General features: G+C 44.3%; 1 protein-coding gene across 1 annotated transcript in view; it reads right to left on the bottom strand.

The window, feature by feature from the left end:
- The window catches only part of TRPM7 (transient receptor potential cation channel subfamily M member 7), a 105,691-nt gene that overhangs the window by 18,401 nt on the left and 74,411 nt on the right, over window positions 1-12,879 (bottom strand). The window contains exons 25-27 of the mRNA XM_066592643.1: window positions 11,241-11,373; window positions 8,270-8,973; window positions 3,610-3,692 (exon numbers count right to left, since the gene is read on the bottom strand). Coding sequence (XP_066448740.1) covers window positions 3,610-3,692; window positions 8,270-8,973; window positions 11,241-11,373 — 920 coding nt within the window. The remainder of the gene's footprint in view (window positions 1-3,609; window positions 3,693-8,269; window positions 8,974-11,240; window positions 11,374-12,879) is intronic.

The following is a 12,879-nucleotide window of genomic DNA, read 5'->3' as shown; positions in this document are numbered from 1 at the left end:
TGTCATTGTATATGAAGGAAACGTCGCATGGTTACCTCCCCGTGGTGTTTCCTGGGTAACGTAAAGAACCATGCAAAATGGTGAACATATTTTTTTCCTCGGTATCTCTAAGGTAACCACGACTTCATAAGATTTTCTGTGTGAACACCAGATAAACACCAGTACCAAATTAACTTGGGCGATGCCTGGTATATCAGCTAGTCCTTTATATACCTCTGTCAGTTCTGATAGGAGTTAAATTCTGCAATAAAAGTTCCGGGGTCCCGAACGGCTGCCCCGCAATGCGATCATGAGGTGCCGTTCAGTTACCATGGCAGCCTGGTGCCTTCACAAGGTCTATAGCACTGCCATGGCTGATAGCCCATCAAGCTATGCCTGCAGAGTGGCTTGGTAGAATGCCTGTCAAGTTGCAGTATAATGTAATCGTACTGACCCATAGAATAAAGTTATGGCATTTTTTCTGCAGTAAGTACAACGTAAAAACAAAAACCGACCCAAAAGATTTTTCCATTTCATTCTTAAAAAATGTTTCAAGGTTTTCAGTACACTGTACCAATGAAAAATAAAACTTGTCCCGCAAAAAACAAGTCTTCAGACAGCTACGTCGGTTGATAAATAAGTTATGATTTTTAACGTAAAAGAAAAAAGAAAAAAAAACTAAAAATGAAAATAAATGGGTGGTTCTTAAGGGGTTAAAGTAATTGAAAGGCTGACTACTGACAGCCAGGCTCCTGCTCTAACCACCAGATGCTGAGAATCATGCCAGTTTAACCCCTTACATGCCGCAATCAAAGCAACTACATTTAAGCAGATGACATGGAAATGGGGATCCTCCTGTCATCGATTAGCACTCCGCAGTGTGACTGCAAGGTACCAATGGATTCCCATGGCAGCCAGAAGCCTGACAAAGGCCTCCATGTTTGCTGTGCAACTCAACCTATTAGGCGCTGCCTCCCACCGAGTCTAATAGGCTGCTGTCATAAATAATGCAGTGTACTATGCTAGCAATCAAACAATCACATTTTCAAGTCCCCTTCAAGGACTAAAAAAAATTGAATCAAAAAAGTCAAGTTTAAATCAAAGTAAAAAAATAAATCAGCTTTTTTATTAAGATTAAAGATGAGCGAACGTGTCCGTTACGGACACATCCGCACCCGGACACCGGCTTTGCCGAACACTGCAGTGTTCGCGCGTAAAGGTCCGGGTGCCGCCGGGGGGCGGGGAGATGCGCGGCGGCGCGGGCGGCAGTAGCGGAGAACAGGGGGGAGCCCTCTCTCTCTCCCCCCCACTCCCCGCCGCACCCCCCCCCCCCCCCGCGCTGCCACGGCGGCCCCCGAACTTTTTTGCCCGAACACTGAAGTGTTCGCAAAGTTCGGTGTTCGGGCGAAAAAGGGGCGGGGCCGAACGTGTTCGCTCATCTCTAATTAAGATGTATTTTATCCATTTAAAAAGGGGGAGGGAAAATGTAACAGAAATTTTAAAAAATCCGAAATATATGCGCTACCGCATTCATAACAACCCAGGCAATGAAAATACTTTGGTTTTTTATTGCACCTAGTGATTGCCGTGAAAATTATAAGAACTAGTAGCAGTAACAAAAAAAGTCACATGTAGCTCAAAATGGTACCAATAAAAACTACGACTCTTCCTGCAAAAAAACAAGACCTCACGGAGCTCCGTTGCCAGAAAAATAAAAATGTTATGGGTCTATGAATGCGGCGATGCAGTTTTAATTTTTTTTTTTTTTTAAGATGTTTTTATTGTGTAAAAGTAGTAAAAAAAATAAAACCTATATGAACTTGGTATCGCAGTAATCCTGCTGATCCAGATAACAGTTGTGGTATTTTTACTGACCGGTAAACTACGCGAAAACAAAAGCCAAAAACAATGGTGGAGTTTCTCAGGCGGTTTCCATCTCCACCCACCAAAAAAAATTTTGAATAAAAAGTATACAATACATTATATGTACTCCAGAGTGACGCCATAAAATAATACAACTTGTCCCAAAAAAACAAGCACCTACGCAGACACGTCAACAAGCTATGATTCTTGCAATGTGACAACAACAATCTCTTAGTCCTTAAAGCAAAAAAATAGCCTCTTCACTAAGAAATTTAATCACTGGCAGGAGCTACAAAAACACCAGCCACGTTCTAGGTACTCTTGACAGGATTTGAGCTCTGTTGCATTCTTTAGCTGCTGCAGGCCATCCACTTCACGAGGGCTGTGCATTCAGACACACTTCATTCCATACCACTATGGATGGAAATGAGGGAGATGGAACAATACCTCTACAGTGCCACCTATTGGAAGGCAGCATTCCTGCAAGTCAATGTTAGACTCCTTATACAAGCCTCGTAACAATGACTGGGAATTGGAAGCCATCCACATGGCTCTGATCTCGCTCACCGATTGGTCAGAACCGCCACGCCATAGTGTTCCTTTTACACACTGCGCAATTAATTGTTGGAACAAGCAAACAAGTTTCCTTTCTAAAACAACCATTTGCACACGTAGATAATTTCTAAAATGTATTTGTCATGTTTTCAACATAGCCTACTCTGTGCATTGTTGGTCCGTCAGGGAATGGTTTGCAAATGACTGAGCAATCGCCTTTTACATGGAATGACTGTCAAACGATCAACGATTTTTACACCTCCATAAAACGAATGACGAATGATAAGTTATCGGTATCGCTCATCATTCAAATGTTGACCATGTTTACATTGAATGAGTGATCATTCATTCTCCAACAATTCAATGTTTATTTGGACAAGAATTGCTCTGTGCAAAAGGACCCTTCGCTTTGCAAACCATTCTTTGTCATTTCTACAAACTATTCCGCAAAAATACCACCGGCTCAGAAGTCTGAGATAATCAAACCACCCCATTTAGCATTAAAAATCATTTCATGGTCAAAGCCAAAGAACACACTTCCTTCCTATTCGGTTTGTTCTGAGTAACAGTTGAACATCTTGAACAGGTCAATATGCTTTAGGCCGGCTTCACACAGCCGATAAAATTGCGCAATTTTCGCGCGATGCGAGTGAAGACGCATGATTATGAAACCAATGATTTTCAATGGTTTCATTCTCATATGAGATGCTTTCACTCAAGCCATGTTACGATAAGAAAACATCTGCGATATCGCCCATTGATTGTAATGGGACTCGCGGCAGCAGCGCAGGCCTCATGGAAATTAATGGGAGGACATTGCGATCCCCTGCTGTGGCTACACAGGAGCAAGTACTGCTGGCATTGCCTCTATTCACTGTAAGCAGCCGTTCGTTCAGAAGTGACCGGCTGCTGCTTACACTGAATGGCTCGTCGTTCAGTATTCCGCATGCAAAAACTGAACCGCTCTCGTTCAGTCGCTGCACGCATTTACACGGGACGACTAGCATTCAAATTTGCGCAGATATTTGAACATTTCTGAATGATAATCGTCCCGTGTAAATGGCCCTTAAATGCACCAATTTGCTGCCAGATTAGTGGTTGATTAGATATTTTCGCCAACATGCTAAAGTATGGACATACCTCAACCACCACAGAGTATATATGAAGATTAATAAAAACAAATAGCATACTGGAAAAGTACTGATTTCTTACCAAGTCTGCAGGCTTTTTCTCTCCTTCGGTTTGATTTTCATGATTTTTAAGGTGTTTCTGTAGAATCATCGTGTCCCTGTGACCTTAAACACACAATTACAAACACAAGCCGTTTAAAGCATGCAAGACTGTTCACATCTGTGCCGTCTGTTTCCACTTTACTGTCATCATGGAATCAGGCTGTAGAGAAGAGGGGACCACGGCACTCGCAAAAACTACCCTCGGGATAAAAACCCACTTGGGGGGGAGGAAAAACTATTTTCAAGACTTGAGCGTCAATAGAAGATGCAAAGCCACCCTGGGGGCTATGGACCTAAGCCCCAAGAAGCATGCAAGGTAGAAAAAAATGGAGAAGGTGGCACCATAAAATGATGCAGAGAATTAGATCATTTAAAGGAATGTGTTTATTGCATCCAAGTTAAGATAGGACTACGTAGTGGAACATGGACTACATATCCTGATTCTCATGCTATTTGGCTTGAAAAAGACCCAACTGTAGGTCGAAACGCTGCAATAATCATGAAATCAGGAGCATGAAAATAACCGAAGTGTCAGATTGAGCACATTACAGGCATTAACGGCACCAGATAAGATCCTGCTGACTAAACAACGTAGCGCAGCATTCTGCAAAACATCAATAGCGGAGCCCCCGAAGCCGATGTGAACAGAGCCTTACTGATGAACTGAATCAACACAATGATGGAGGACAACATTGAAATCATTACAAAATACCATTACTATGTGTAAGAAAGCTTCACCTGCCATGTCTGCTTATATTAAAGGTCACTTGACTCCAACTAGTGTTTTGCATTACCTACTAGGAAAGGGAACCACGGCTGCAGTAGTTATATAAAAGCAGATCATTCCAGTCAAAAGGGTGCAAAAAAAAAGGCTTCCAGCCTATCCGCTTGCACAAGTGACTTACGTCTGGTTATACCCGTCAAGGTTGATCTTGGTGTCATGTATACCTCGCAGCCAGAAGCCGCTTGGCTCAAGTGTTTCCTCTACCACTTGTAGGAACACACAAAATAGAGCTGCCCTAACCCAGTGATATGGACTAACCCTAAAGACCCTAATTCCAGTTAGAATACTAGATTATGATTAAGTGCCCAACGTTTTAGGTAGGTTTTGGTTTGACTTTTAATGGCCAAGTATTTGTAGATGACCTCTATGCTTTGGTGTTAAGGAAGAATGAAGCAATAATATTTAGTCACCGCTTAGTAGTATTAACCCTTTCAACTAGCAATTTTTCCTTTTCGTCTTATCATCCCATCAGGACAGCCGTATAGAGCTTGTGTTTATTACACAAAGATGTACGTGTTTTAGTAGCACCATTTTATGCGTGCTTTAACCCTTTCCAATCCACTGTCTGACGTCTGAAGATATTATGATTTAAGGCTGTACAGCTCTGATGTTGGAAGACGTCCGTCAGGGTTCTCTTACTGTATATATATTGCCAGCCTCTCTGCTTTCGGAGCCTAGCCACCGTATCACCTCATGCAGTACTGGCTTTAGCCAGCATATAGCGCCGCTGTATAAGAGCAGAAAAAGAGTAAGCCCCCTAGGAAAACCAGGATACAAATTGGATTGGAAAGGGTTAAAAGTTTAAGAGGAGTGAAATTAGAAAACCCCACACTCACGCCATTGTTTTTTAATTTTGGTTTTACAGCGCTCATAGTGCAGCAAAAAGGACGCGCTAACTTTAATCTGCAGGTCAGCACAAATGTGGCAATACTAATATTATGCAGTTTTACCCCTTAGTGACGGAGCTTTTTTGCTTTTTTCCATTATTTTCCTACTCCCTTTTAAAAAAAAATCGTAGCTCCTTTATTTATCCATCGACGTTGCTGCATGAGAGCTTGTTTTTTGCGGGACGAGTTGTATTTTTCAATGGCACTATTTATTGTAGCATATAATTTACTGAAAAACTTAAAAAATTCTAAGCGAAGAGAAATGGGGGGAAAAAAACGACATTCCACCATCTTTCGGTGCGTCCTGTTTCTACGACGCACAAACTGCAACAAAAACGACCTGATATTTTTATTCTATGGGTCAGTATGATTCCTACGATACCAAACTTATATAATATTTTTTTTGCTGTAGTACTTGTATTTTTTTTTAAACATATTATTAATTTTTTTCAATTATTTTCTGCGGTCATTTTGGGAGCGCGATACCTTTTTTATTTTTCCGTCGACGTAGTTGAGCAAAGGCTCATTTTTTGCGGGATGTCCTGTAGTTTCCGATAGTATCAATTTGGAATACATACGACTTTTTGATCGCTTTTTATTGCGTTTTTTTCTGGGAGACAGGGCAACTAAAAAAGTGTATTTCTGGCATTCTTTATTTTTTTTTTTCAGACGACGTTCACCGTGCAGGAAAAATAATGCACTACTTTGATAGATCGGACTTTTACGGACGCGGCGATACCAAATACATATTTTTATTTTATGATTTAGATTTTTTTAATAATAGATATGGCAAACCGGGGGTAATTTAAACTTTTAAACAATTAAAAAAGCTTTATTGATTTTTTTTTTTTTAACTTTACTTTGAAGTCCCCCTAGGGGACTTTAACATGCGATGCTTTGATCGCTCCTGCAGTATGACGTAATGCTATAGCACAGTGGTGGCGAACCTATGGCACGCGTGCCAGAGGCGGCACGCAGAGCCCTCCCTGCTGGCACGCGTCGCCATCGGCCGCTCACCACCTTAGTGAATGCCTGCAGGGGCCGCGGCTCCCCTGCTGACATTCACTCAGCGCTGCTATCTGTGTTGATCCCGGTGCACACTGTGAGTCAGTGTGCAACCAGGATCCTTCTCCCCCGTCCCCCGACGTCTCTTACTTTGGTTCCGCAAGAGCAGGGGGAGAAGGCATCCAACAGAAGCACACTGCCTTCAGTATGCACAGAGGATCGGCACTCCCACGAGGAGGAGGGGTAAGTATGTGGGGCAGGGGGCGGGTATTCTGACTGCTGGGAGAATCGACGGCAGGGGGAGACATTCTGACTGCTGGGAGAATCGCTGGTGGGGAGGATGGGAGACATTCTGACTGCTGGGAGAATCGCTGGGGGGGGCGGATGGGAGACATTCTGACTGCTGGGAGAATCGCTGGTGGGGAGGATGGGAGACATTCTGACTGCGGGGAGAATCGCTGGGGGGGGGGGGATGGGAGACATTCTGACTGCTGGGAGAATCGCTCGTGGGGGAGGGGAGGCATGACTGCTGGGAGAATCGTTGGGGGGAGGCATTATGACTACTGGGAGAATCGCTGGGGGGGAGGGGGGGACATGATGACTGCCAAGAAAATCGCTGGGGGGGGTGGGGGGGGCATGGTGACTGCCAGGAGAACCGCTGGGGGGGAGCCATTATGACTGCTGGGGGAACCGCTTGGGGGGAGGGGGGCATTATTATTGCTGGCGGACAGCTGGGGGTGGCATTGTGACTGCTGGGGGACCGCTGGGGGATGTCACTATTATCGCTGGGGGAAAGGTGTCACTATTACCACTGGGGTATGTTTACATGCGGCAGAAATGGGCAGGGTTATTTCAAAATAGACAGGGTGCAGATTTTGACTGCTTTTTGGATGCGGAAATGCTGCATAATTTTCCACCGAAATTTCCGCTGAGGACATTCTGCAGTATTTCCGCATCCAAAAAGCAATTACAATCTGCACGCTGTCTATTTTGAAGCGGCCCTGTCCTTTTTAGAACGACGGGGGTAAAATCATATGTCGTGATAAGCCCCGCCCCCTGATGTGTTGGCACTTTGCGATACATAAGTGGGTTTTGGATTGTAGTTTGGGCACTCGGTCTCTAAAAGGTTCGCCATCACTGCTATAGCATTACGTCCTACTGCTTTTTGACAGGCAGCCTATCAAGCCACCCTGTGTGGATGGCTTGATAGGCAGTCTGTTAAGGCAGCCCTGGGGCCATTCATTAGGCCCCCGGCTGCCATGACACCTGCACGGCTTCCCCGATCTCACCGCGGGGGGGCTGTGCGGGACCCCCGAACAGCGTTCGGGGCATTTAAAGGGTTAATAGCCGCGATCGGCCGAGCGCGGCTATTGCAAACGGGTGTCAGCTGTAATAAACAGCTGACGCCCGTGCTGTATGGAGGGAGATAGCGCCGCTACCTCCCTCCATACACGTCCTGCAACAGCAGAACGTAGTTTTACTATAGCCCCATTACTAAGGGGTTAAGGTATTACTTTAAAAAAATAAAAACACTTTTTAAAAATTGCTGTCGCCATATTCTGAGACCCATAAACTTTTCATTTTACTGTCGGTGGAGCCATGTGGGCACTTGTTATTTTGTACGGCAACCTGTAGATTTACTGGTACCATTTCAGGGTGCATACTACTGTACTTTTTGATCACTTTTTATTCAATTTGATTTTTCATTGATTGGGTACCAAAAAGAATAAATAAATAACCCTACACAGCTAACATTCTGGTCACACTCAGAACCTAATACTGCAATATATGCACATGGGGCCCTGAGAAACTCCCTAAGCTCTGGGGTTGCAATTTGAACCCATCAGTATTCCTCGACCATGGCACAGTGGCTAACGATTGGGGAACCTCCTCCGGCTAGCTAGTCAGCTGTGTGGTCAGCATCCGAGGAGTTCAACTGTCATGATCGGATCTAGCATACGTACCGACAAAAGCGCCAAATTCAACAGTGTTGTCTGCTTTTGAAGATCTTGGTTGCAGAGACATTTCCAGCTTTGACGCCATTTCTATTTGATTTCTCAAGCTTGGCTGGGTTGGTGTGCTTACAAAAAAGGTAGCTGAAGGTGAAGTACAGCTTGGCATGCTACTGGTAGACATAGCAGGATTCGGATTTTCAATGGGCAATACAACTCCCTGTGCAACGCTTGGCAGTTCTGTAGGACAATCCATTGTAGAAACTAAGGCACTTCCGGGCGGACCAGCACCCGGAATATTTAGTTTTTCTTTCTGTGGTGGTAGGAAGTCCCCCACCTTCTTTCCTACAGTATTTCTTTCATCTCTCAAAGAAATGTTGAATAGAAAGTTACTGTTGGCCTCAGGACTTCCTTGTGGAAATGATGAGCCAAAGAAATTGGTAACACTATGCTTTTTCCTCATGGAGGAGCGTAGAGGTCCATCATCAACCAGATTCTGCCCCAAGTGCTTTGAAATGCTAAGCTCACGGGTGATTTCGTTGTGAACCTTGCTGGCCTCAGATGCTTTTTGCGCAGTAAGAGTTTTTAAGGTATCCACAGTAAGGGCAGACAGGTCTTGTAGATGTCCAATCTGGGAATCCAAAGAGTGTAAAGAACGCTTTATATAGTTAACTCGATCTCCAACTTCTTTGATTTGTATGCACATCTGTTCAACCCTAGAAATTCAGAATAGCAAATTTAGATAATTACTAGCTTCACCATTTAAGAACATTAAGGGTGCGTTCACATGTTGGCGATTTGCTGTGGCTTTTGTAGCAGATTTTGGGGCAGATCTGTAGCAGATTTCACCACTTCAACTTGAACTCAATTGAAAGATTGAAATCTGCAACAAACTGGCGATGTGTGAATGCAACCTAAAATTTATTTACTGCTGCATGCAAAATGGCTAGTGACTTATAGAATGTGTAGGGACTAGAGATGAGCGAGCGTACTCGGCCACGCCCCTTTTTCGCCCGAGCGCCGAGATTTTCGAGTACTTCCGTACTCGGGTGAAAAGATTCGGGGGGCGCCGTGGGTGAGTGGGGGGTTGCAGCGGGGAGAGGGAGAGAGTGCTCCCGCCTGTTCCCCCCCCCCCCCCCCGCTTCGCCACGCCCCCCGAATCTTTTCACCCGAGTACGGAAGTACTCGAAAATCGCGGTGCTCAATCGAGTCATTACTCGAAATGAGTAGGTTCGCTCATCTCTAGTAGGGACTAAATTCCAGAGGGCAAAGTCATTTGACCACATGAAATACATTAGACATGCCAGTCAGCACCAAGATGTGTGTATAATGTGATTGTACTCAGGAAGAGAAACCAAGTAATCCTGTAGATATGATACCTTTTAATGGCTCACAAAAATACATGATGTTATGGCGAGCTTTCCAGCCCACACAGGGTTCTTCCTCACTTTTATATGCAAAGTAATCACACCATGCCTGTGCCATATATACTTCCTCAGCTCTATTCCATTATGGAGAAGGAAAACGGCAACCTGTGCCTGAAAGGAACAGTCACGTAAAGGAACCAAATGGAGGCAATTGGCTATAATGGGCTTAGTTCAGTTTTTCAGCTGGGCTTCTGTCACTTTACAGGACAAAAATTATGCAACTGGATAGATGGAACAATGCCTCTACAGCACCAGACCCTTTAACAGACCTTGTAACAATGACTGGGAATATAAGCAAACTCCAGAAGTAAAAAGATGACCATGCACAGACAGACTCTCTTGGGGTTTTTGCCCCTCGTTGTGCATTAGGTTGCTGACTTAACTGTGTGAGAGACCTATAGCTGTGCGTCAGGAAGGATATAAATTTCTCCTTAGGGAGAGCACCTACAAAGTGAAAATACTTATAAGGCACTACATGTTCCTCTGGGAAATTTATGCAAAGAGGAAGATGGAACAATGCCTCTACAGCGCCACCTATTAGAAGGCGGAATTCCTGCACGTCAATGTCTTGAAGCAGGTCCGTATCAAAAACTGCATCAAAATCTGCACCATTTGGTGCGGTTTTTGATGCAGATTCGCAGCAGAATTCACCCTTTATATTGAAGTGGTGAATTCTGCTGCAGATGGTAAGCATGTGGAGGTGGCTTTGGTGCAGCTTTTCCGCTGTGAAAAATCCACGCCAATTCCGCAACATGTGAACAGACCCTTAGGCCTCATATCCACGGGAAAATTCGGGCCCGCACGGATTCTCCATGCAGAATCCCGCAGCAGGTCCCTCCTTTCCCGCAGACATGAGACCAGAAAATCTATTATACTTACCTCTCCAGACGCTGTGGATCTCCTCTCAGTCGTGGCCAGATCTTCTTTCTTCGGCCCAGTGGATATGCTCGACACGCCGGCAGCATGCCACGCGCATGCGTCGTGCACACTTTTTTTTTTTTTTTTTTTAAACTCCTGCTTTCTGCGGTACAGCACAAATACAGCTGTGGGTGTGCCGTGGGACTGGACGGCTCCCATAGCTTGCAATGGATGCCGCGGGAGACTTGCAAAAAAGGAGCATGCTGCGGGTGTTTTTCCGCACGTGCGATCTAGCGCCAGGTAAAAATGACATCAGCAGGTATTTAAATTACATGCGAGTGTCCAATGATTTCCTATGGGCGCAGATCACGCGTGCGGGACACCCGCACGGATTTAATGATTCCATTTCGCCCGTGGACATTGGGCCTTAGTATTCTTTTTATTGAGTCATTGAACATCTGAACATTTTGGCATATTTAAATAGTTCTACAGCACCGAAATCAGGTTCAGCCAATTTATTCCTCAATCTAACTAGAACTGTTGATAAGGATCCAAGATCAGTATAAAGTAATCCTTCACCCAAAAACTAAAATCTAAAAAAAACTAAAAACTACAAAAATGAATAAAAATTGTAGACAACCAAGCTGGAATGTACAATAGAAAATATTTAAGCCTAATGTTTACAGCATGATGCGTACCTTTCAGACGTAAGACGAATTCTCTCCTCACTTCCCAAATGAAATTTATCATCTTTTTCATTAAAATAATTTTCTACACAAAGCTCCTCAAAATCATGGAGTTTCTTCTGGTCTTCCTCCGTTAGAAATAATTCTAATGAAAAAAAATGTTGTAGAAAAGCTTTGTTTGAGAATAAAGAAGTTCCAAAAGATATCAGTGCATGAGAACAATCCCTAGGATTCTAGCCATGTTCACACCTAGTGGATTTGCTGTGGATTTTCCACATAAGGAAACCAATAGAAGATCTGCACCCCACCGAAGAGGTGGAATTCACACTGGAAACAGCAGCAGAAATGGACATGCTGCAGACTTTAAATCTACCGTATATACCGGCGTATAAGACGACTTTTGAACCCCGAAAAATCTGCTCTGCAGTCGGGGTCGTCTTATGCGCTGGTAATACAAAAAAAAAAGTGTAAAAAAAAAAAAATCATTACTCACCTCCCCCGGCATTCTGTCGCGCTCCGGCAGGATGTCGCTCGCTCCTCGTCCCCGGCGCAGCATTGCTTTCTGAATGCGGGGCTTGAAATCCCCGCTTCCAGAAAGCTAATACACACGCCGTCAGCCGGTACAGCTATTCAATGACAGCATTGAATGGCTGTGATTGGCTGAAGGCGCACGTTGCTTCAGCCAATCACACCCATTCCATGATGTCATTGAATAGTGTGATTGGCTGAAGCCACGTGCGCCTTCAGCCAATCACAGCCATTCTGTAACTGGCTGACGGCGTGTGTATTAGCTTTCTGGAGGCGGGGATTTCAAGCCCCGCATTCAGAAAGCAATGCTGCGCCGGGGACGAGGAGCGAGCGACATCCTGCCGGAGCGCGACAGAACGCCGGGGGAGGTGAGTACAGATTTTTTTTTTCTCCACTGTAATACCGGCGTATAAGGTGACAGTTGGGGGGTCGTCTTATACGCCCCGTCGCCTTATACGCTGGTATATACGGTATACTGCATGGCAGTTTCTGCACTAATTTAGTACAGATTTTGAAATCCCATTCACTTTGCAGCTGCTGAAAATGCTGTGGATTTTCTGTGTGTAAAGTCCACATGGAAAATAGTCAGTAAATCTGCCTTAGGTGAACATGGCCTTAAACTTTTTTTTTTAAAGAAAGACTACTAAACAATGAATATAAAACTTTTTGAATCAGTTTATCGTAGACATTCAATATATGTTTATGGACAGTATTGTGCAACTTGTGGGTAACCCTAGTATCACTGAAATTGGTAGAACAAGACCAGCCAGAACAGGGAGTGAGACAAGTAACAATGTGTGTCAAGATTTACAAATAATGGACAATTAAATCTACCAAATGATAAAATGCTTGGTTGGGACCTTCCTTGTAGGCTTATTGAAATCTTAGCCCGTTAAAACAGTCCCTTAGGGACCGACCAATCCCATTTTCACATTAAGTGCTACAGGAATTGTGCCATTTTTTCCTTGCAGGAGTATTGGAAAGAGTATTTGTGATGGAGACTACCAAAAGCAAACTGTTGCTGCCTTTTACTTTTGAAGCTCGCTCCAAGACCTGGCTTGAGGCCACTTTATACAGGGCGATGATCGCCCGAATTCTTGCCGGAAATGGTGAATTTAGGTGA

This window comes from Eleutherodactylus coqui, chromosome 2 (assembly GCF_035609145.1).
Source record: "Eleutherodactylus coqui strain aEleCoq1 chromosome 2, aEleCoq1.hap1, whole genome shotgun sequence".
Lineage (NCBI taxonomy): Eukaryota > Metazoa > Chordata > Amphibia > Anura > Eleutherodactylidae > Eleutherodactylus > Eleutherodactylus coqui.
The sequence above is the reverse complement of the archived record's forward strand: the minus strand, read 5'-3'. Positions and strand labels throughout refer to the sequence as shown.